Consider the following 25088-nt stretch of genomic DNA (forward strand, 5'->3'; position numbering starts at 1 on the left):
CTGTAAGGACTACATGCAGATCAGTAAACCACAACCACATGATCATTGTCCACATTGTTGGGTAGCGGTGCCTGAAGGATGCCAAGTGGGCAGGTGCAGATAGAAGCTAGATCTCTGGGAAACTCCAGAAAGACTGCTCGCTTGGACATGCGGACTCTGGACATGACAATGTATAGGAGGTTGAAACAGTGCACACAATCATCTAGGGAGAGTACATGGTGAGAGAAGAGAACAGGACCAACTTAGGGCCCTCATGTTGGCTAGCCTTGAAAGGCTTAGAAGAACAGAATCCAGACAAGGAATAACCAGACAGGTGGAAAGAAAACCAGGAAGAACCGTGTCGAGAAATTTAGGAAAGTTGGACTCATCGTCATCAGATGCCACAGAGAAGGCCTACAAGGTCATTGGTCATCTTGGGAACAGTTTTGCTGATGGGGACAGAAGGCAGATAATGATGATTTTAAGAGTAGACTATGAAGAGCTTTAATTTCTTCATGGGAAAAATGAAAATTAAATATTCATCTGGCATCTCTGCTTAACCAAATTGTTCTTTTTAAAAAGATGGATGACCAACATTTATTTCTCACCATTCTGGAGGCTGGGATGGCATAGACGAAGGCACCAGCAGATTCGGTGTCTAGTGAGAACCTGCTTCTTCTCCTATAGCCTCACGTTGCAGGAGGTGGCAAGAGAGCGCTTAGGGGTCTCTTTTGGGCATGAATCCCGTTCATAAGGGTTCTACCTTCAAGACTTAATCAACTTTCAAAGGCCCCATGTCCAAATACTCTCACATTGCAGATTTATGAATTCAACTTATGACTTTTTTTGGGGGGGGGGGCTGCAAACATTCAGTCTATAGCAATATCTATATGTGTATAGCTAGACATGTGTGTATGAATATATAAAGATGCATGTATATGTGTGTGTATATATATGTATAGAAAGATATATAATGCTGATTTTAAGGAACTGGCTTATGCCACATGATGGTGGGGGCTGACAAGTCTGAAACATGTAGAGAAGGTTGAGAGGATGGAAATGGAGAGAAGAGTTGATGTTGTCGTCTTGAGTCTGAAATCTGCAGCCTAAAAACTCAATTTGATTAACCAATATCCTCCCAATAAATTTAAAAAAAATTTTAAAAAGACAGCGCCACAGAAACTAATTGTTTCGTTCACGTAGCTAACACCACGGGGAGTAGCGTGGGGACGGTGTGATCTGAACTCCCATTTTAATTATTTTCTTCGCAGGGTTCTGCTTCAAAAACTGCCACCCCCGCAGGGAGGAATACACCCAAGCCCGACGCTTCCAGTCTGCGGATAACACCTGGTCCGAAAGCCAAAGTGGGCCCTTCTGCTTCCTGCTTGAGGTGCACCAGCAACAGCAGAACGCTCAGTGCTGACCGGACCTTATCTTACCAGAGGATCAGGCGTGCGGCCGGTTCTGGTGAGCATACCGTACTGCAGCGTGCCTTCTAGCAGTGTATGAATTATTCCCATGGAAAGTTAGGCGTGTCGGAAAGCGGAAGGGCAGGTTTTGGTTTTAGAACAAATGCGTTCTGTCATGAAGCCTTTACCTTTGTGGACTAGCATCGTGCCAGGGAAGGTAGGAGAAGTCAGAGACATAGCCATGTACAGGCTCAGTGGGGAGAGATCTATGTGTACGAAACTCACTCACAAGCCATTCAGAAGCATGCGTATAGAGATATATAGCCAGCTACCCGTTATAGATGAATCATTAAAAAATTTTTGAAAAATGGTTACGTGCTTAATAACACTTAAGTGTTATACGCTAAACTTACGGTGTACCCTCACCACATGTGAAAAGATTAGCCTTTAAAAAGATTTTTACTGTAAGATGTTTTAGAAATTTTCAGGGACATAAGAGCAACTAAAAAGTTAAGCTTTTCTAATAGGAACTTTTATTTCTGTTGGTTTGTATTTTAGAAGAAGTAGTCTTAAAATCATATTCGGTTTATGAAATTTGAGAGCTTCAAGAGTAGCTAGCTGTGAAGTGTCTTACTAAATTTGGCAGATGCACAGATTTCTCTGAATGGAAGGCTACTCTTACAAATCAGACCAGGAGTTGCCTCTGTCGTAGGGATGGAAACAGAAAGCCATGGAAAATACCCTGCAGGGAACACCCCTATTGTAACACGTAGGACCTTGAGCAAATGAAAGGCATGTCAGAGAGATTTAGAGGTTTTCTTATAAAAAGAGCGACTATAATTGAATGGTCTAAAAAAAAGTGCCTCTAGCATTGTGTGTTCACACATGTGAGAACACTTTACAGAAACTAACAAACCAGCCAAAACCCAGAGCATCTCTGGACATCTCCACTCCTTGGTATCTATTTTCCAATCCTGTTATGAAGCAGCCTGGGTGAGAACCTGTAACGTGCAGGAGGGTTTTAGGGATGACTTACTTAGAGGCAGGCCTGGCACCAGGGTGCTGAGGTTCTGAGGCACAGAGTCAGGAAGAGGTATGGGTGGAGGAAGAAAAATTAGCAGTGCCTTCATCCTTTGGGAGAAAAACAGAAGAGAAGTGACAGAAATTTGGAGAAGCACCAATCCTTATTTTGTTTTTTGTTTCTTTGTTTTGGTTTTTTAAAATATATTTTTATTGATTTCAGAGAGGAAGGGAGAGGGAGAGAGAGATAGAAACATCAATGATGAGAGAGAATCACTGGTCAGCTGCCTCCTGCACGCCCACTACTGGGGATGGAGCCTGCATCCCAAGCATGTGCCCTGACCAGAATCTAACGGAGACCTCCTGGTTCATAGGTCGCCGTGCAACCACTGAGCCACACAGGCTGGGCATGAGCCTTATTTTGGATATTGCCACGGATGGGGAGTTCAGGCATCAGTGAGATCAAAGCCTTGGTTCTTACTGTTGTTGCTGCCAGACAAGGCTCATGGAGTTTGCCGGAGGATGGGGAGACCTCTTCCTGCTTGGATGTCAGGAGCGCCTGTGGGTTGGTGGCCTGGAGGTGCCACGCCATGGCAGCCTGGCCTGTGGTTAGGAGCCCTGGGTTCCAGGATCACTCTTGCACCAAGAACTGCCTGGGCAAGTCCGTTACCCTCCCTGGCCTTCAGCCTTTGTATCTGTGACGTGTGAGGGTTTAAGAATGTGAGGCCCTGTCAACTTTTGTAGTCATCTTTCTAGGGGCAGTGTGGCCGAGTAGTGGGTACTTCTGGACCACACGATGCTCAAATCCCAGAAAACCTGAAGTGCACATGCTTTTAAGAGATGTGGCCAATATCCGGGACATACAGGGGTGGGCAAAAATAGGTTTACAGTTGTGAGTATGCAAAACAGAGTTTATTCTTGCATTATTATTTATTATTATTAACCTACTTTTGCCCACCCCTGTGTTTTACAAGATGGGCTCTTTTATGTAGATGATTGGTCCCATCAAGGAGTGAATCATTTTTAAGTCCCTTTACTGTATACTGTATAATGGCAATGCTGTAAAGAGAGAAAAATAGGTCTGTTTGGTTTTAATAAAAAGACGGGGAACTTTATTAAGCTTTTATTAACCTGTATAAACAAGCATGATAACTAAGTTCTACATTCAGAGTTTTCAACCTGAGTTAAACACGAAATTATATTTTACTTGGTGGTTTCCCATATATAAATGGAAAAAAAAATTTAACCAGATGCTGTATGGGTTTGCAGTGAAAGACGTGATTATGCTGTGTTATGTTTTTAAAAAGTTAACAGCAGCTCGCTTGTTTGGATGCTCACAGTACATGGGGCGGTGTTTGCTGTAGGGACAGGAAACTTAATCACCGCAGAGTGAAAAGTAGAACAGAACCCAGGAGCAGAAACAATGTGCCCTCAGATCGCCGAGAGCATGTTGCCATTCGCCGTACAATGACGTGTTTGTGTATTAGAAAATCGAAACCAAATGGACATCCTCTGTACTCATACAAAGTTACTGCCCTGAAAGGTAAGCGGCAGGAATGTTCCAGCTGACCTGGGGTTTCAATGACTCCTTTCAGAGGACGAAGCCGAAAACCAGGCCTGGAGTTCAAATAGCCACTTTCTCGAAGCGGTAAAGTGAGTATGAGAAAGAATTGGAATTAAGCACCATGGGGAAAACCAGGGCATTTATACGAAAGCAGATTATAAGGGATTATAACAAAGCGAATCGCAAGTACCCGTTGCTTCTTTGGGGGTATGTGTGTGTTTTAACCACTCAAATAGGATGAGGTAGTGGGGGAAACTATTTTTAATAATAATTATAATGCCAATGATAGCAGCTCACGCTTCTTAAATGCTTACCAAGTTTCAGGCTCTGTCTTAATCATCTCACCTACAAATTCATTTAATCCTCACCACAGTTTTGTGAGGCTTACCCCCATTTTACAGATGAGGAAACCATCACAGAGAAGTTAAACAGTTTGTCCAAGTTATGCAGCTAGAAAGTGGCAGGGGTGGGATTCAGCTCAGGCCATGGGCTCTGCATCCATACTCTTAACCCTCACAGTGTAGCCTAAGAAACTCTGTTATGCCTGGCCGGCATGGCTCAGTGGTTGAGCATTGACCTATGAACCAGGAGGTCACAGTTAGATTCCTGGTCAGGGCACATGTCCCGGTTACAGGCTCGATCCCCAATGTGGGGTGTGCAGGAGGCAGCTGATCAATGATTCTCTCTCTCATTGATGTTTCTGTCTCTCTTTCCCTCTCCCTTCCTCTCTGAAATCAATAAAAGTATATTTTAAGAAAACAAAAAAGAAACACCATTAGGATGGCCACGAGTTTCGGTCAATTATAATTCTTCTGCCCAGCTGAATGGTTTAGATCCTGTGGCATTTCTCTTTTCAGGCCTTTGGCTTAAAATCTAAATCCGTTTATCATGATGTAAATGATTTTACATGGTTATTGCACATTAATGCCACTTAGTAGGCACTTCATGATCGATTCAGGCGTTTTCAGAGACACATCTGCCAGCACTTTCAGGGGTGATACCAGGTTGTAGATGACAAATGTGTGTGTTCCTTCTGATAGACCTGCAGCTCCCCTTCCAGGGACCAGCCTGAGCCAGGCAGGACGAGGGAAATTGTATGGAATGCACTCCCTTCCCTGTGGGTCCTTTACCCTGCCCGGGAGGGCCGATGCATGCGGATGCAGCAAGCACAGAGGATGCAACAAGCACAGAGTGCCACAGGGCTGGGTGGGGTGTGGAAGAGGCCCCTGCGTGCTCTAGGACTCTGGGGAAAAGAAGAATGAATGTTCAGGGACCCGCCTTATTATGCCAGAGCCTAAAGAAAGGCCTCAGGAAAGAGCTGGTCTTTAGTTTTGTTCTAGAGAAAGAGAAATAACATTTCAAAAGAATATACCTTTGTTTTCATTCAGTCTCTTGTGGGTTAATAGGATAAATTCCTCTCAGACAGGAGTACATCCCACCTGTAGTGACTTGCCTGTCCTGTAGGTTTCTCTTCTTTCATGCTCAGTGGTTTCCTTCTTAGTTGCTTTTCTGTATGTAAACTGATTTCTGTGTATTTAGTGTTAAAGGGAATTGAAATCGTTTCCATTCATTTTATATCATTTTAGCCTTTTCTAGGCAAGAGTTTGAGAGACAGAGAACAAGCAAAATTACGAGAAATGTATTCACATGCTTACATAAATTCATTATTAAAAACCAGGCATGATCACCTCATACTTATTCTAAATGCTAACTTTAATGTGTTGCCACTAGATGTTTCTATATTTGTATGCAATTAAAACACTTCTTAAAGAATATATCTCAAGGTTTCTTTCCATAAAAAATAACCGTGGTGATGTGTTTTGAGTGCTAATGAGGTGCCAAGCCCTGTGCTAAGCTTTCCAAATGCATCATTTTATTTAATTCTTACCGCTCATGCGGTACGGATACTATGATTACCCCCTCTCTACAAATGAAGGCGTTGAGGTTTCGAAAGCTTATGTAACTTGCCCCACGGTGCCCAGTTGTAATTGGTGGGGAAAGAGACAGACCAGACAGTCTGTCCTGAGGTCTCTGCTCGTCACCTCTATTGTGCACGTGCAGAGGGAGGGCCCTTCCACACCCTCATTCCTTTAACAAGCAGCAGCCGAGCCTGCTGTGCTGGGAGCCGATGGAGGTGCTGGGAAGGAGGCAAATTCTTGCCCTTGCAGAGCTTGAATTCTAGTAAGGTGAGTCAGAACACCAACCAACACGATGTTTAGTGTGTAAGGTGGTGGTAAGTGATGAGGAGAAAGACAGCAGTGATGGGCGTTAGATGTTTAAATAGGGTCATCAAGGAAGGCCTCACTAGCAGGTGACATTGGAGCCAACCCCCGAAGGAGGAGGAGGAGGGACACACTTGGGTGTCAGATGGAAGGACTTTGCCGGCGGAGGGAACAGCGAGTGCAAAGTCGAGGTGAGGCAGTATGGGTGGTGCTTGCGGATGCTGAGCTGAGCTGTGACCAGCATGTGAGGTGGGGGCTGGGGAGTGGGGAGGAGGCCTAACAAGCAGCACTCTGTAGGCACGTGGCAGACAGGCGTGTTCTCTTCCTTACTGACGTCATCACTGGAATTCTTGATGGTTTTGCAAGCGTTCTTACAATTCTTCTCACTTGGCAAGTACTTCTGGGGAAGATTGCTTTATGGAGTGACTCAAACTGTGCTTACTATGTCATCACATGGTCTTATTTTTCTGCACCCATGCTCTTAACGTTCACGCTGTAGTCTTATTTTTCCATGCAAGAAACGTTTTGGGTGTCTGTTATGTGCTGGACAGTCAACTGGATTCTGAGGGTACAAACACGGTTGATGCCCTTTTAATGAGCTCACTAGTTGGAGGGTGAGGTGAAAGAGATATGTAAGCCAATCATTTGAATTCAGACTCTTCATTCTTCAAAACCCAGCTGAACTCCTGGCCTCTGTGGTACTTTGCATTTGTCATTCTCTACTGTAATTATTTTCTTACATGTCTGCCCTCTACAAAACTGTGAGATCCATGAGGATGGAGTCCAGGTCTTAGTTATTTTTATATTTCCCAGTGCTCAGCGCAACAGATGTTTACAAATGTTGACGGGCTTGATCGGAGTGGAGACTTGTATGAAGTTCTGTGTGTTCACAGTAAAGGGAACCCCAGTAACTCAGCCTCAGGGAAGACTGGAGAAGAGCCGTGACGTTCAAACTGCCCTTGGAATGTTCCTGCAGGAGTTGGCCAGGCATGAAAGGTTGCTGGCATTCCCAGGGGTACAGATTAGAGTCATGAAAGAGTATGGTGTGTCTGGGGAGTCATCATGCCTTGAGGAAACCGTGTGTTGGGATAAATGATAGGTGAGCCCCAAGGGAGGTTAAGGCAGAGAGGTTCTAATAGTCTGGACACAAGCTTGTAAGAATCATACTAGTATTTGGGAATCGAAAGCAGATGAAAATATTAGAAGATGTTTTGGAGAAAGAGGGCCCATGAATGGTGAATAATAGTAAGTTTTCTTGTTCCTGTGACCATGAAGTGAAATAGGTTTTTCCTAATAGAGTAGCAAGAAGAGGTGACCAGGAGAAGGATGGTTTAGTTTGAGTCATGTTAAATTGCAGAGACTGAAGACTGAGAAGCACCTCAAAGGCTGTGTTCATGTTGGTGGTTTAAGACAGTAAGACTGTGTGCAGTGGTTCCCAACCTTCTGGCCCTTTAAATACAGTTCCTCATGCTGTGACCCAACCATAAAATTATTTTCGTTGCTACTTCATAACTGTAATGTTGCTACTGTTATGAATCGTAATGTAAATATCTGATATGCAGGATGGTCTTAGGCGACCCCTGTGACCCACAGGTTGAGAACCGCTGGTGTAGAGGGTCAGGAAGCCTCTGGGGAAAGAGCTGATGAAGATAGGAGCTGGGATGACTGATAGCCAGGCCATGGGAGGGTCAGAATGTGTCCAGTGCACCGGTAAGCGAAGAAGGGAAGGCAGCAGTGTGGAGACACACTAGTAGATCCACCTGGAGATGAAGCAGTGGTTTTAAGAGTGAAGATTCAGAGTAGCAGCTGTGGATAATGGGCTGGGCAGGTTCTTCTTTCTCGTGTTTTGCAACACGCTTTTATGAGATTAGGTGATTCTTTCAAGTGAATTTGTGCAAATTTTATGGATTTGCTTACTTTTGTATGCTTCTAAAAGGAAATAAACTTAAGATGATGATCCACTTGGAATCTCAATGACCTCATTGTTCAAGGCTCGTGAACCTGGGCTTCTAATGAGCCAGGAGGCTCCTCACGTGCCTTCCTTGTTTTTGTTAGGAATTCTCCGGGCGAGTGCCCGGTGAGCTCATTCCCTACCGGGCAAAAACATGTGTGATGAACAAACATCTGAAGACCCGTGTTCATCTTCTTTGTATGGTGGCTCCAGAAGGGATGCAGCCCCTCTAAATCTTCGGTGTGTTGCACCCATCGTTGCGGGACCCATGTTCCCAGGCCTGTGACTAACGAAGTTATTTTTGCTTAATCTCCACCCGAAGCAGCAGACTCTTGTGAACACGCTTGCAGAGGCAGGTCCTGACAGTGTCGCCGTGAATGCTATGCTGCCAGCAATTGAAGGCATCATGAGAACCTGGCTTTATGGGATGCTCTTGTTTCTCTGTCAAATCACGGCCCTCTTTAGACTTGCTATGCTTTTGTTGTGACTCACTTGTACTAACTATTGTGACTTTGTCTTTTGAGTTTACTCTTGAATTTAGGCCAGTGGTGATGGCAATGCAGAGTGCAGTTTCTTGTACCCTACTTCCATAGTATTGCCCTGGAATGTGGAATATTGAAGTCACATTTTGCAATATGTAAATGTGGGGTGTTACTGAAATGTTATGTTCTTGAAGATAATTCATTCACTCGACAGTTTGATAGTGTATACTGTGCAAGTCTTACTACAGACCCTGAGGAATCGTGAGACGGGTAAGATATGGATCCTGTCCTCAAGATATTATCAGTAAATAGGGGAAATGACAAGTTTGTCCCTCATTATATATTTCCCTATAATACTAAAAAAAAAAAAAGCTATAGGATTTCAGAAGAGAGTAGATTCCCAATACCAAAGTTTGCTTAAATTCTTTCTTGTTATAATATAAGCAATTCTATACCATAATAAAGGCACACCCTTACAGATGTAAGCACCAGTCTTGGTTTAGTGTTGATGCTTTCTGCTGTTTAATTTTTGCCACTGAGACCCCAGAAATAAAAATAAGAAGGGTACATATGGATTTGGGTATTTTTTAGGACTTGGCTGGTGCACTGGGGATTAGAAATGAAGGGGCCATTAAGGTTCAGAGTATAGAAAATAAAGTTTGAGGAAGTCAGTACAGATGCGTGGAAATAGGGAGGAGGGCAGGTGGGCAATTAGGACCCAGTGCATTGGTGTTGTGGCGGTCAACATAAATAAGAAAGGGGTCCAGGTGGAGCTCAGGCTGGTCCATGGCAAGAAGGGAGCATGGGGCATTGTCCTAAGCAAGGTGAATCTTATTCTACCCCTCTTGTATCTTGGATTTAGCTAGTCAATTTGGATAGCTCATCAGGTTTCCACTGCCCTCTTTCCAGTAGGCGATTTAAAAAGTATACTAGTAGTACTTGAAGTGACTAGTAGGAGGAAGAAAAATCACCCTTGGTCTCATCATAATCTCTGACTATTCAATGCTTTTCTTTTTGCATATTCCCATGCACACATGCTTACATATATTTAATGGGGATAAACAGTTCCTGGTATTTTTGAGTGCTCATATCTAATAGACAGTAGGCACCTGATTAGTTGATTGAATTTTCTTTTTCATTGAAAAGGTATGGTACCTATTTTACTCAGTTCTTAAATTCTTATATGTTCTTGGTAACATGATTTTAAATGGCTGTATAATATTTCATCTTGTGAACATGCTATGATTTATTTCTTCAGACTTCTTTACACATTGGGTTGTTTCCAGTATTTTTTAGTGTATTCAACAGCTCTACCAGGAAGAACTTTGTAGTAAGTAGATAAGCAGGTCAGGTAAATACCTTCCTTTTGGTGGAATCAGAGGGGGTAGCATTTTAAAGCTCTTGATACAAGTCGCCAAATCATCCTTTGGATGTAGCATGCAAGTCTGTGCTCCTGCTCTGAGCATGTGAGGATTTCCCAACACCTACAGGAGAATTTTGACATTTCTAACACTCTTGTCAAATATTCCCTCTTTAGGAAAAGTGTAAACTGGTATCTTATTTTAATTGGAATATGCTAGGTACTCAAATATTTATTGAATAAATGCAGATCCTATGGTCAGAGTGCCGAGGTACAGAAGTGAATATAAGATCAAAACATGCCCTTCTTGAAGGTACATTCTGGTAGGAGTGACAGACCATGTACACACAATGAAGTCTATAGGATGTTTGATAGTGTAAAGTTCTAAAGAGAGATGAAAAATACTAACACCAAGAAAGGGAATGTGCAGTGTTGGGGTGTGTAGGAGAAGAGAGGAGGGAAGGGGGAGAAATGTTGGTTAGTGTGGCCAGGGAAAGGTGGCTTTTGAGTAAAGGCTCGAGGGAGCCAGCCATATGAGTGTCGGGGTGAAAAGATACCAGTCTCAGTGGAAAGAGCCTGAGGTGGAGTTTCACTCATGTGCACTGGGAACAGCAGGGAATGAAGGAAGGAAAAGTGAGGTAGGGGATGAGGGTGGATAAGCAGTGGAGAGCTAGAACAGGTAGAGTCTTGAAAATCATAAGGACTTGGATTTTAACCAAATTTACTTACATTTTCACTACGTCGAGAGGACATTGAATTGGGGTGAGGACAGGATCAGTGAGGAGGTGTTGCTATAATCATGGTAGGAAATTGTGGCTTCTTTGACCAGGGTTGTGGTGGTGGTGGGTGGTCAGATTCTAGATATGTGTGTTGAAAGTAAAGCCAACGGAGATTTGCTAAGATGAAATTCGAGGGTGAGAGCAAAAGAGAGAGTCAGAGATGACTATACACATTTTGGTGTGAGCAGTGGAAGGATGCTGTTGCCATTTACTGAGAAGGGGATGGATGATGGAGACACAGATGTTGGAAGGTAGATATCGGGAACTCAGTTCTACAGAAATTAAGTTGAGGTGAGTAATAGATTATAGACATGAAGGTGTAGAGTAGAAAGTGGATATACAAGTCTAGAGAACACAGAAGAAATCCGGTCTTAGGGATATAAATTTGGGATTCATTAACATTTAGATGTTATTTAAAGCCACTGGGTTGGATGAAATCGCCAAGAGAGTAAATATAGAAAGAACGTGTCAAAAGCACCCCTGGGGACCTCCCTGGAGTACTACAAAGTCCCCCTGGAGTACTCCCAAGCTTTAAAGGGCTAGGGAAATGAGGAAGAATTAATTACAAAGGAGTCCAAGAAGGAACAGCGAGGAAGGTAGGCAGGACGTTCATCATGAGTGGTGTTCTGGAAGCCAAGTAAGGGAAGTGTGTTCGAAGGAGAAAGAAGAAATTGACAGCATCGAATGCTGTTGACAGGGGAATGTGGTCATTAAGAACACAATTTGTCTTTTCAAAAATTTTATTGTTCAATTACAGTTGACTTTCATAGTTTCAGGTGTACAGCATAGTGGTTAGATAATTATATGTTTTATTTTACAAAGTGATCTTGATATTTTCAGTACCTACCTGGCACCATACTTAGTTATTACAATATTGTTGACTACATTCCCCTTGACTATTCTGTGACTACCAATCTGTACTTCTTAATCCCTTCACCTTTTTCACCCAGCAACCAACCCCCCTCCCCTCTGGCAGCCATCAGTCTGTTCTCTGTATCCATGAGTCTGTTTTGTTTCTCCATTTATTTTGCTCTTTAGATGCCACATATAAACGAAATCATATGGTATTTGTCTTTCTATGTCTGACTTATTTCACTGAGCATAACACCCTCTCGGTTCATCCAGGCTCTCACAAATGGGAAGATTTCATGAAGAACACAATTTGGGTTAAACCAGAAGGTTGTGTGTGTCGAGGCAGACAGTTTCAGACTTGGTGATTCAATAATGTCATCTTTCTGTCCTTCCACTCCTCCTGCCTCAGCATGTTGCTTTCGTCGGTGACTTTTCAGTTAAAGTATGGTCGCTAAGAGTTCCACGTGTTAAGTGCTCCTGCTACCGTGTCCAGAGGCTGAGAGCAAAGGACAGCAGCCGGGCGAGAGCTCCCTCCTGACATGCCCGGCTCCGTTTATCAGGGAGGAAAGACCTTACTCAGCACCTCATCCCCTAGTGCTCGTATCTTGAAGTCTTATTGACACAGGTTGGATCACATGGTCACCCCTAACTTGAAGAAAGGTGGGGGACACAAGTATTTGGCTTTTTAGAGCTTTCTATAGAATGTGAGCAATGGAAATGGGGATTAGGAATGACAGTTGGGGAGTCAGGAAAGATGTTAGATACAATCAGGTTAACTTAAAAGTATAATGTATTGACTATTTTTATCTACCCTTTAGCTTAGAGCTTTGCTCACTTATATTTTGGGGCAGATGATTCTTTTTTGTTGGTTTGATCTCATCTGTTGTCCTTTGTCCTGTATTTTACTCTATGCCCTTTTATTTCGCATATGGTGGTGGTGTTTTTTTAAATTTCCCATTTTTATAGTGTCAAATGCATCTTTTCCTTTAACAGTTCCTTTGTTTTTATGCTTAACAAGACCTTTACTGAAAAGGAAGACTGATCTATACTTAATTATTATGCTTAATTTTTGTTTTTATCCCAATTCAAATGTTTTGTGATAGTGAGCACTAGTAGTTAATAGTCATACACCACTTACTTTGGACCAGGGGCTGTTTTAAGCATTTAAAAAATATGAACTCATTTAACTCCCACAAGAACCTATGAAGTACCAGTATAGTTACCCCCACGCCCCTCACTGGGGATCGAGCCTGCAACCCAGGCATGTGCCCTGACTGGGAATCGAACTGTGACCTCCTGGTTCATAGGTTGATGCTCAACCACGGTGGCTCTAGATTTTTGACTTTTAATCCCTATACCACACTGCTTCTCCAATTTTAACCTTTTAAAATGCAAATATCTTAATACCACAAATGTCTTCACTGATTTGAAATACCTTCCCTTATCCTTTTCTGAATTTTTATATTTCTGAGACTTATACACCAGTTTATTAATCTGTCAGTATAGTTTTATGCCAGTAGCATACTTTTACTAGTTTATATTCTATAATAATTAATAACACAAGTTCTTTCACCTAACTTTTAAACTTTTTTTTATTGTGGTAAGATATGTATTACATAAAATTTGCCATTTTAACCATTTTTAAGTGTACAGTTCAGTGGTATTTAAGTGCATTCACATTGTTGTACAGCCATCACCACCATCCCATCTCCAAAACTTCATCTTCCCCAACTGAAACTCTGTCCATCAAACACCGACTCCCCATTCTCCCTTTCTTTCAGCCCCTGACAACCACAGTTCTGTTTTCTGGCTCTGAATTTGACTACTCTAGGTACATCATATAAGAGGAATCATACAATATTTGTTCTTTTGTGTCTGGCTTATTTCACTAACAATAGTATCTTCAAGGTTCTTCCATACTGTAGCATGTGTCAGAATTTCCTTTCCTTTTAAGGCTGATCAAAATTTCATTGTATGTATGTGCCACCTTTTGCTTCTCCATTCTTCTGTCAGTGGACACTTGGGTTGCTTGCACATTTTGGCCATTGTGAATAATCCTATGAGACATAGGTAAACAAATATCTCTTGAAGATCCTGCTTCCAGTTATTTTGGGTCTATACCCAGAGGTGGAATTGCTGGGTCATATGGTAGTTCTATTTTAATTTTTTGAGAAACCACCCTACTATTTTCCACAGCAACTGTACCATTTTGCTTTCCTACCAGCAAAGCACAGAGTTCCAATTTCTCCAAATCCTCACCGACACTTGTTATTTCCTGTTTTGTTTTTATACTGGCCATCCTAATAGGTGTGAGGTGGCATCTTCTTGTGGTTTTGATTTATATTTCATTAAGAATGACTAATGACATTGAACATCTTTTCACGTGCTTGTTGGCCATTGTATACCTTCTTTGGAGAAAGGCCCATTCAAGTCTTTGGCCCATTCTTAAAATCAGATTGTTTTATTGTTGAGTTGTAGTCCTTGCCATTACTTTTATGTTCCAGAAATTTTTGGCCATCCTTAACTTATTGTAGACTAATTTAAATTGTTTTAAAAAATTCTCATTACGTCCAATCAATAAATAAGAAATGCTTTTACAGTAAAAGGGAGCTTTTGTAAAAGGACCAAATGTTGTTTTTTAAAATGTTCTAAGAAATACCTTTCTCTGGGTAATTTATGAAGATTTTCATGTGCAATTTTTATCAAATGATTCTTTTTTTGAAAAAAATTTTTGCCCAATTCCTCCTTTAAAAGCAATCACATGTAAATTTAGATTGGAATGGCATTCAATTAATACCTTAATTCAGGGAAGAATTAACTGTATTTTCACTTACACAAATCTTTTATGCTCCTCAGTTTTGTAATTTCTCATAATACTAGCACTTTGATGATTTATTTATAGAAATAGGATCTTTTCTAATTTTTTTCTGGCATATTGGAAAACTGTTGTATAGTATTTTGTAAGCATAATATCAGGTTTATTTAAACAGTTTTTTGACAATGCTCTACCATTGAAGATAAATTTTTAACATATACATTAGTGTTAATAAGAGAATTTGGTCTTTTTGGTTTGAGAGTAAACTTGGAGCCACAGTTTTGAGTTGGTATAAATTATTTATCCCATATATTATTGTTATTTTTTTATCCCTTTGGGTAGGCTTAGTTTAATCTATATATATAAAAGCCTAAGCGACCGGCCAACTGACCGACCGGCTTACAGGCCAGTAGCTATGATGCACACTGACCACCAGGGGGCAGATGCTCAACACAGGAGCTGCCCAGCAACAGCAACTTTGCAGAGTGCCCTCTTGCACTCCGGGACCCCTCGGGGGATGTCAGACTGCTGGTTTTGGCCCGATCCCCGAAGACCAGGATGAGGGACCCCACCGGTGCACGAATCCGTGCACCAGGCCTCTAGTTTATAATAATAATTTCTAGTTACTGTAGATAATTACACCCAAGGTCACTTTCTCTAGAGAGTTGTGTTTAAAGAAGCCAATTTTCATTATAGCTATAAACAGATTCTCTCTTTTTTTGTTGTTGGTATTTTAACAACTTTTGTCTGTTTATTTGGCATTTTCTGGTTCTGACTCTAGTAGTTAATGGCCCTGCTACTTGCTTTCCTTATTACTATTCATTATGTTTTACATAACAATACAATAATTTATATTTTAAAACATATATATATATATATATATATATATATATATATATATATATACATATACACATGTATTTTTTAATAGGTCATTCATATAGTACTGACCTCAGCAGTCTCCTTTTCGCTGTCTAGTTAAAATTTGCATGGCCCAAGCCCTGGCAGTGCATTGGCCTCCTAAGTTGTCTCCTTGATTTCACATGCTTCCCTGCAGTCAGTTCTGCACAATGCTATCACGTGACCAACTTCAGAAGCAAATGCTAAGAAAGCTGCAGTGCCCCTGCCTCTCCATCTTCCCTCCAGTCCCCACCGCCAGCCATTAAGGTCTGAAGTTTTTAACCTGGAAGTTATGCCATCTTTAACGATTGATGCCTACTGCAAACTGTCCTCCTCTCCAGCCTCATTTTCTTTTTCTTCCCCAAGATACCTGTGCACCTACTAAGCAATGCAAGTCACAGAACAAAATATTTTAATGTGATGCGATACCGTGTATTCTCTAGTATGTAATTTTTGTGGAAAACGTTTGGTAGTGATTTCTGTAGTAAGATGTCAGGCGTTCCTAGCATCTCCCTGTACATTTGTGCTTTGCCATTACATACAGTTACCATTCTATGTAAGCAAGTAATACCTGTGTAACACAACTCCATATATGAATCCATTGTCCAGATTTTTATTAAGATGATCTGTGTCTTCTAACATAGGTAATATAGTAGTCAAGTTTTTTTTTTTAATTAAAACTCATGAATTTTATCAAATGTAAAAAGCAGCCAGTCATTCTTTTTAGTGCCAAATGGCCTCTTGAAAAATGCACTCGTGCTGACTTCCTTCTTGTCTCGCTGGGAGTGCAGAGATGAGAACTTGCTTTGACTGGTAGGTGTTTCTGTGGCTTTGGAAACCTCTCACGTTAGAGTGTTTTGTGAGGAGTGTGGGACCCACCTTCTTTCCCAGGCCTTTCCTTAAAGAATGGAGGAGGCCCAATGGAGCTGAGCGATTCCAGTGCGAACCTGTGCAGGCCCTGGGAGCTTTCTCCTAGAGAATGAGTCATTTGTAAGTGTCAGAACAAAGGAGGACCATTTAGAAGTTCATTCTTTAGCTTTAATTTCTAGTCCCAGGAAACACATCATTATGGTATCATAAAGAATTTTCCATCATAGCCATAGAAAAACATCAATTTTAGGTGCTGGTTTCTTCAATTTGTTTCTTTTTCTTAGTAAAATTAAAAGAATTAAAGAATACATAAAGCTTACAGATGTATAGGAATAAAAATAATTATAGAATCTACTTACATTAAGTATTTATCCATTTTATGCTTTCTTGGTTTCTTTGTCTCAAGCATCTTTTAAAAAGGGGGTAGGGGAGGTCAGAGGAATGATAACTGGGGAGTACACTTGCTCTGGTGCCAGGCAGTGTGTTGGAATCAGGGTACAGGTCTGTAGTAACTCCAGGGCACACTGAGGAATGTATGTGAACCTCAATCCTTTGGGAACAATGCTGTGAAACATTCCTTTCTGAAAAATAAGTTGATTTTTCTAAACTTGTTGAGTCTTGATTGCATGTGGCTGCGGCCCAGGAGTTTTCATGTGTAGCTTGCCCAACCTTGTTCATTGGTTTCGATGATATGACTCATCAGAAGGATTTTGCTTAAAGGGCAGCAATTTGATGAATTTATATTCTAAAAACCTGTTTTTCTGTACCTCCAAAATCAAGTAAAACTTGTGGCTAGCTGTCAATTTAAAAATCAAATGGACATTTGAATATCTGTTACTTGCTAATCATCATAAGGAATGTAAAGAAAAATGTCTCCTTTTATTTAGCTGTAGTCTCTTAACAAAGGACAAATAAATTAGGTTAAGTGTTTAATGCTTCAATGTAGACGATGAGATTACCAAAATTTATTTACTCTTGCCCTTGCCTTTAAAGGAAATTTTAATAGTTTTATTACTATCACCATTATAATTCTACATTTATAATTATAAATGCCTGATTGAGGCATAATTGAAAAAGTTGTAAGATAATGTAAAGTGTACATTGTGGTGATTGTATGTATGTATACATTATGGAAGGGTTCCCACCATCAAATTAATTAACACATCCACCTCATATATTTATCTTGTGTGTGTGTGTGTGTGTGTGTGTGTGTGTGAACATTGAAGTTCTGCTCACTTCGCAGTTTTTTAAAACTTATCTTTATTGTGGAAAGTATTGCAGATGTCTCCTCCTTTTCCCCCCACTGACCCTCTCTACCCCACACTCACCCCTCCCAGGCCTTCACCGCACAATTGTCTGTGTACATGGACTGTGCATATATGTATATAAGTTCCCCGGTTAATCTCTCCCCCATCCAACCTTCCTTCTGAGATTTGACAGTTCTCTGCTTCTATGTCTCTGAATCTATTTTGTTCATCGTTTATTTTGTTCATTAGATTCCACATATGAGTGAGATCATTTGATACTTTTCTCTCTCTTACTGGGTTATCTTGCTTAGCATAATACTCTCCAGGTCCCTCCATGCTGTCTTAAAAGGTAAGAGATCCTTCTTTTTTTTGCAGCTGCATAGTATTCCATGGTGTCTGTGTACCACAGCTTTTTTGGTATACTCATCTACTGATGTGCACTTGGGCTGTTTCCAGCTCTTACCTATAGCAAATTTCAATGATCAACCTTAGGTGTTATCAGCCTTAGTCACCATGTTTTACATTAGCACCTCAGACATTACTCAATCGATAACTGAGAGTTTGTCCCCTTTACCTACCTCTCCCTACCTAACTCTTGGACTGAAAAAAAAAATTAATTAATTCAACAAACATATATTAAGTCTCACTCTATGCTATCCACTTTGCTGGGCCCTGAGGGACAGAATGGAGTAAGATGCTCTTCCCATTCTCAGGGAGACTAGTCCAGAGACCTAGTAAATAGATGCTGTGATAGAAGCAACATAAAGGGAGGTGTGGCCCACTGCACACACACAGAGGTCCCGATTCTTCCCAGTGCTTCCCATACTTCATGTGTATTTGAATCGCCTGGGGATCTCGTTAAAATGGAGATGGTGATTCACAGACCTGGGGTGGGGCTGCCAAGGATTTAAAAGCATCGTGTCTTGGCTTTGTATTCACCAGACAAGATAGAGGACTAGATGTAAAGGAGGTCATTTCCTTCACAAAGATGGTCATAAGCAGAAGAATAGAGTAGAGTGGCCCAGGGAGGTATAAATGAGGGTGGAGGCACGGCAAAGCATAAGGGGGAAGAAGTTGGTAGGAATCAACCTGATTCAGCCTCTGAAATGAAATATTCATTGAGAGGATTGAAAATAATATCCCGTAGCTAATGGAGAAATGGAGCTTTTTAAACTGGGTCATGACCATAGTTCTCATGTTCAGGAGGTCCATGGGATGGGGTTGGGAAGGATAGGAGGACAGGACGTATGGTGCCTAATACAGTTGTTTAGGCAAAATATCGGGTTAGTAAGGATTGTAGGACTTGGATGGAGAGGAAGAAGACTGTTTTGAAAAGAAAGGATGTTCCTAGTGAATTAGAATAGTAAAATCCTGGTGTCGGAGAGAAGAGTAGGTTGGTTACCTGTACAAAGAACAGTGCAGGGGTGAGGCTAGAGGCAGGGAGAACTTTAATTTGGGCGACTTCAAACGCCAGACCTAAGGAGAGTCAGCTCCTTTTCCTCCATTAAGATGAGATTTTGGCAGGTGAAAGCACAGGGACAAAGCAGTGAGCGTTACTTTTCAGACGAAGTTCTTTTCTCTCTGTTGGCACCATCAGTAATATGTGACTATCATTTTCCTCTAAGGCAGTGGTTCTCAACCTGCGGGTCGCGACCCCTTTAGCGGTCGAACGACCCTTTCACAGGGGTCGCCTAAGATCATCCTGCATATCAGATATTTACATTACGATTCATAACAGTAGCAACATTACAGTTATGAAGTAGCAATGAAAATAATTTTATGGTTGGGTCACAACATGAGGAACTGTATTTAAAGGGCCAGAAGGTTGAGAATCACTGGTCTAAGGTCTTTTCATTTTCTTGGCATTCTTCAGGATGTGATGCTTTTAGCATTGAGAGACTTGGTGCTAGATTATATGGTAATCTGGGGGGGGGGAGGGGAGATGATTCCAATGTTTTGAGGCTGGGGAAAAAAGGAGAACTAGACTTAAATGAACATAAGTAGGTAGGAGGCTATCTGTCCAAATGGCATCATTGAGCAAGGAATTGGAAATGGGAGAGGCATTGGGGTTCAGGAGGAGGCTAGGGCTGCAAGTGCGAATTTGGGGTTCATTCGTATAGGGCAGGGTTAGAGTAAAGTGAATAAAATAGACTCTGCAAGAGAGAAGGGTAGGAAGAAAGTCGTTAGCGAAAGCTTGAACTTGGGAAATGCCCACATTCAGACAGCCAGTGTGAGACAGTGTGATTTCAAAGATGCCAGAGGATGTGAGGCATATATATTTTGTTGATAAATGGAAACAATTTGCTGCAAGAAACAGAAGTTTGAGTGGAGATCATTTAAGTTGGCAAATCAGGAGTAAAGGTGAAAAGAGGAAAAAAGAATACTGCTGGTAATATAGCACCACCTGGTGTTAGACATTAGGTATTTTTTAAGTGAAGTTTTTTTTCTTCATCAGATGGATTTATTTTCCCTTTTCTGTTTGGTTGTTCTAAATTTTTCATCTTTTTTTTTTTTTTAAATATGGAAGCCTCGTGCGTTGATGGGCTCATTTGTTTACTTTTCAGTCAACAGCATGGGGGGAGCCATAGCAATTTGTTTTTTCTTTGATTTTAACTTTGCCAAAAGCTTCTATCTCACATGGCTCTTTCTGATCTACCACTGTGTCACAGAACACATGAGTTAATTACGTGAGGTTCCCTGGTTACAGCCAGCCTGCTTGCCTCACCATCATCTCTGCTCGTCTGCTTCTAATAAATCAGCAATACGTAAGTCTAGGTGAAGACTTCACCTAAAGTTACATGATTAGGAATATTCATTTTACGTTGTCAGTGCGTTGTTAGTGCAGGAGGCTGCATTTATAAGCTTAAAACTTTCAAAATGAATAGCGGTAGAAACTTTTTTCTTTTTTTCTTACCCCTCAAGGAAAACCTACATCTTTGAAAACTGCACAGCCGTCTTGGGTGAATTTGCCTCGACCGCTTCCTAAGTCCAACGCATCCTTGAAAAGCTCTGCGCTCCGGCGGACAGGCAGCCCCTCCTCCATCGCCAGCACCCACAGTGACCTGAACGCTTACAGCAGCAATTGTGAGTCGGGCATATGTCTGTCATCCTTTGGGGGTTGTTGAAACGGTCGTTATATGAAAAACCAGTGCCCTGCAAATCATCATTAGACTTTTTGGCTCTGTGATTTATGAGAACATATGCTTGCTGCTTCTTCCTTTCCCAATTTTTTCCCCTTTTTTTGCTCTGAAAGTTTGGCAGGAAAAATATTCTTTTAACAACATTCTCTTTTGATGAATGTGCTATGAAACATTGAAATATCGGTGTTAATGAGACCTGGTATTTTTTATAATAGGGATTCTAAAGTGTGTCATTTGAAGTGATAGTGTTTTTTGGTTTAAGGAAAGAAAGCAATCTAGGGGGCCATTGGAACCCAACTGGGAACCAGGAAAAAAAAAACTTCAGCTCCATTTATTTTGTAAAAGACCACATTTTGTGGATGTGTGCTTTAGAATCTTTGGATGCTAGATTCAGTGTAATATGACTAGTATATTAGAATTTCAAGCCTACTTTTATGTAATTTAAATTCAGGAGGATATTTTTAATGTTTCTAATGTGAATTCTGTTTTCTGTGTATAAAAAGGGTGAATTAATTGAGTGCTCCCTTTCATTCAAAAGGTGTGTTTGGTCTTGGTACTTCTTTGCTCATTTAAATTTTCTCACAAATTTAGTTAATTTGAACAATTTAGGAGTGCCTGGCTGTGTGCAGGCATCATGACAGATGCAATGAGAGGTACGGGTTATAAAAGAATGGCGCTTCTCTAAAAGGAGATGAGAAGAAAGAAGATATGTACATGGATAACTAGAATAGCAGATGAAACAAGATGTTCGGGTGTGGGGGGAGGGAGGGGAGTTCTTTAAGGAGGGATCAATTTCTTCTTTCTGGTGAGGGGCCAGGGACAAAGCAGAGTCATGGGTAGCGGAGCATATTACAGGGTTACCATACACTATTTCATATTTTTCTCTCAAATAATTTCTATTGTAATTGATTATATGTATATAAGGTAATTCAGGCTTGGAGAGGTTGTCGCCGGGCCAGGGGCACTCAGCCAGCGTGTGAACAGAATTGAGGACGCGCTTGCGGAGGATGTGGCATTGAATTAATGAGCGCATTTCCGAGAGCTCACTTAGCAGCAGGAGCTCGTCTGGTGTTAGGAAGGAGCGGGATACCAGAACTCTAGGAACGCCGGAACATGTTACTTACAATGGAACGGGATTCCTCTCTGCTTATTGTCTGGACTTGACGTTGTAGCATGAAATCAGAGGGGCTCGCAGGGAGCAGAGAATTAGGCGTTTGGAAAGGTGATTCGCACGTGTGTTATGTCAAGGCCATTGCACTTGCCACTTCCTCTGTGTGCAACGCGAATGTTAACCATCAGCAGCATCAGCAGCGTGCTCTCGGGGGACCCGCGACGCCGGAATCTGTGACACTGGAGGCAGACGCTCTGTAGTGTCACCACCCAGCCTTTCCCACTGACAGCCATGTTGACATGGCCACCGGTTCCGTGGCGAGGCTGACACTCCTGAGGAGGGTGTACAATGCTTTTGTCCTCTCCTTTTTGTCTTGTAACAAAGGGCTTTTCCCTCCACCCACCGAGCCTGCCGAGCAAGCGGCGATGTGTCCCTGCTGCAGAGTAAGCGTCCAGATCAGTGAGTCTCTTTCTCAGTGGGATTTGCTGGCTGGTCTGATCTGTTCTGTGCAGTGCCCTGGAGCTTACAGATACCGCCCCCCAATTCCAGTTCACTGAGAGCAAGCGTGAAGGATATGGGAGCGAACATGGCTGCAGCTTTTCCTGCCTGAGCTTGCTCTGACCCATTTAAATGACTGTACCAGGAGGATTTCGCAGTTGCACAGAAACGGATGTCTCTTCCAACATCTTTATCAACTCGACACTCACCCCGCCGGCCGGCTCAGAGAGGCACTACGATGCTACTCTACTGACACTGCTGGTCCTGGGATCCTACAGCCTTTGTGTGGCTCCTTTGTTAGCCTCGCTCACTGGGAACAGAAGTACGTCGGTGATTTCTGGTTTGATTCTTCTCTTTGTAAGCATGCTCTCAGTTCTATTCAGTACATCGATCTAGCACCTTTTGCTATTTTTGTAACTTGGAATGTATCTTAGTTGCAGTGTTTCTCGGACATATTTTAAGTTGTCATTGATTCCGTCCAGAACCAATTTTATTGTATATTGTGTGTGTTTCCGAACTCCACATAAATCAGCAGCACCGTCGATGTTCTTGGCACATGGAATTACTTCATTTTCAAAGGTTATCTGATGGTCTCCTTTCCAGTTAAATAGCTAGCGGATTTTGTGTGTGTAGCTGATAGTTGTACGAGTATAAAAATGTTTTTGTACAATTAAAGTGAAAACACATCTTTATGTTACTCATTATATTAAAAATATTAAAGCTGTGTACTTTTTGAAGATTACCTTAAGACAGAAATCATTTTGAGCTGAGTTTTTCCTATTCTGATGGTGATGGGTCATGTTAGGAAGTCATCTACTGGCCAGTGTTCGGTTCATATTGGGTGGAGCATTGGAACCCCTTTAAAGAACACTTCCTTGGCTTTGTCTGCTCATTTCTTTGTGAGGTGACAATGTCAGTGGCATCATTTAAGAACTCCTGAGACCACAGTGCTGTTGTAAAATTAGCCCCTGGTTCTGGCTACGTTGAGATCCTATGGAAATAGCATTGCCAAGTTTTAAAGTGACTGAGTCAAGATATCTAAGATAGTAAAGCTCTGTTACTTGAGGGTTTTAGCAGGGTTTTTTTAAAATGTTCTTTTAAGCATAGAAAAAAATTAAAGTTATGATATACATTTTTCTTTTGGATATTAGCATAAAACATTGCATGGTAGCTTCTAGGTCAGATGTGCTCATTTATAGAGATTAAACACCTTAAGCTCTTCCAGAACCAGATAGCTGAAGTTCAGTTTTTTTTAAAAAAATATTTTTTTGTTGATTTCAGAGAGGAAGGGAGAGGTAGAGAGAGATAGAAACATCAATGATGACAGAGAATCATTGATTGGCTGCCTCCTGCATGTCCCCTACTGGAGATCGAGCCCACAATCCAGGCATGTGCCCTGGTTCATAGGTAGACACTCAACCACTGAGCCACGCCGGCCGGGCTAACGTCCAGTTTTTGAGATCACTGAATAAAAATAAACGATCTCTGCAGGTCTTGACAGAGGGAAGGTTTGGGGACCACGGTGCCAAAGCAGAAGGGAGACTTTAGAGGGTCTAATTTCACCACATTAGCCAATATGAAGTCCTCTCTCCTTCCATTTTGGCCACAAAAAACATGTTTATTTTTGAGAGACAGATGGTGAGAGGAAACATAAGAGACGCACACCAAAGTTATTTTCACTCTCTTGGAAAGAGGAGAACAGGAGGAGGCTGACTAAAGAAATAGAACCTTTTCCTTCACCTGCATGGCCAGCCCCGGCCCAGGCGGTGTGATGCGTAGAAAAGGTTAATTCAACTCAGGCTCTTCTTAGTTCTTCTGTGAACTGATGTGATGCTGGACAGTCTTTCACTCTCTGCCTCAGTGTTCTCACCTGGTGAGTGGGAGGGGAGGGCCAGGCACCTGTATTTTCTTCATTACAATATGTCCCTCAGTCTCTGTGCCCTCGCAGTCTGGGAGCCCTCAGGGGATGTCTGACTGATAGTGTCTAATCTTTTGGAAGGAGGTGCTTGCAGTTGCTGAAGCGAGGAAGCTGGCAGAGAGGAGGAGGGGTCTGGTTTACCCTCAGTCTCTTCCTCATTGCAGGGTGACAAGTGGGAGGTGGCTCACGGCCAGCCCTGGTCAGTTGGAAAGAATCAGCTGAAGAACAGTGTTGACAGTTTTTCAGGCTGCTTCCAGGTTCAGAGAACAAGTCTGTGTTTGACTAGTGATGTCTGCCAAGGGGCAGGAAGGGCTGACAGACAGGCTGAATGTGTGTGTGTGTGTGTGTGTGTGTGTGTGTGTGTGTATTTATTCTGGTCCTATATTACAAATATGCTTAATACTTAATGTGACTTTTAAATAAGAAAATACTATTATCCAGACTATTATCCAGACTGCTGTTAATTTTGTTTTTCGTTCTTTTAATGATTTTCCAGGGTATATATGAGACATTCTTGCTGTCACAGAGTTTTGGAATCTGAAAGCTTAGACTTCAGTAGTGATTTGATTTCGAGCCAGGTGAGCAGATGATCTGGCGCAGTGGGGCGTGTTAAGCGGATTCCCCCCCAAAATTCAAGAAATGAACAGAATGTTGGCTCTGTGTGTTTACACATACTTTAATAAGCAAAACCCATACTAATGTTGGCTAGATGCTAAACGGAGCATGAAATGTAGTTCGCAGATAGAAGTCTGGAGCAGTGAGCAGCCCCCGTCTCGCACAGGAAAGCCATCGCTTCTGCCTGGGCTGCTCCGAGAATCTCTCTTCATTGTCTCCTTAGCTCTGCCATCTCTCTCCCTCTCTCCTTGCCCCTCTCCCTCCTTCCCTCCCTCCATCCCTCTCTCCCTTTTCACTTGAACTACATTTTGACCTTGAGGAAATGAATACTAAGGATTTCAGAGAATCTGTTATCC

General features: G+C 41.9%; 1 protein-coding gene across 4 annotated transcripts in view; it reads left to right on the forward strand.

Annotated features, from left to right (window-relative positions):
• Nucleotides 1-25088, forward strand: part of MTUS1 (microtubule associated scaffold protein 1) — a 105482-nt gene that overhangs the window by 43109 nt on the left and 37285 nt on the right. The window contains exons 3-5 of one of the 4 annotated variants that reach the window (XR_002831348.1): nucleotides 1251-1446; nucleotides 20373-20534; nucleotides 21515-22556. Coding sequence is in view for 2 of the 4 variants with exons in the window: in XM_023761192.1 (XP_023616960.1) it covers nucleotides 1251-1446; nucleotides 20373-20534; nucleotides 21515-21570 (414 nt within the window). In the remaining 2 variants the exon portion in view is untranslated. Of the gene's footprint in view, nucleotides 1-1250; nucleotides 1447-20372; nucleotides 20535-21514; nucleotides 22882-25088 lie in introns of those variants that run through there. The other 3 variants (XR_002831349.1, XM_023761192.1, XM_014463181.2) reach the window with 3 other exon arrangements.

This window comes from Myotis lucifugus, unplaced genomic scaffold (assembly GCF_000147115.1).
Source record: "Myotis lucifugus unplaced genomic scaffold, Myoluc2.0 scaffold_201, whole genome shotgun sequence".
Classification (NCBI taxonomy): domain Eukaryota; kingdom Metazoa; phylum Chordata; class Mammalia; order Chiroptera; family Vespertilionidae; genus Myotis; species Myotis lucifugus.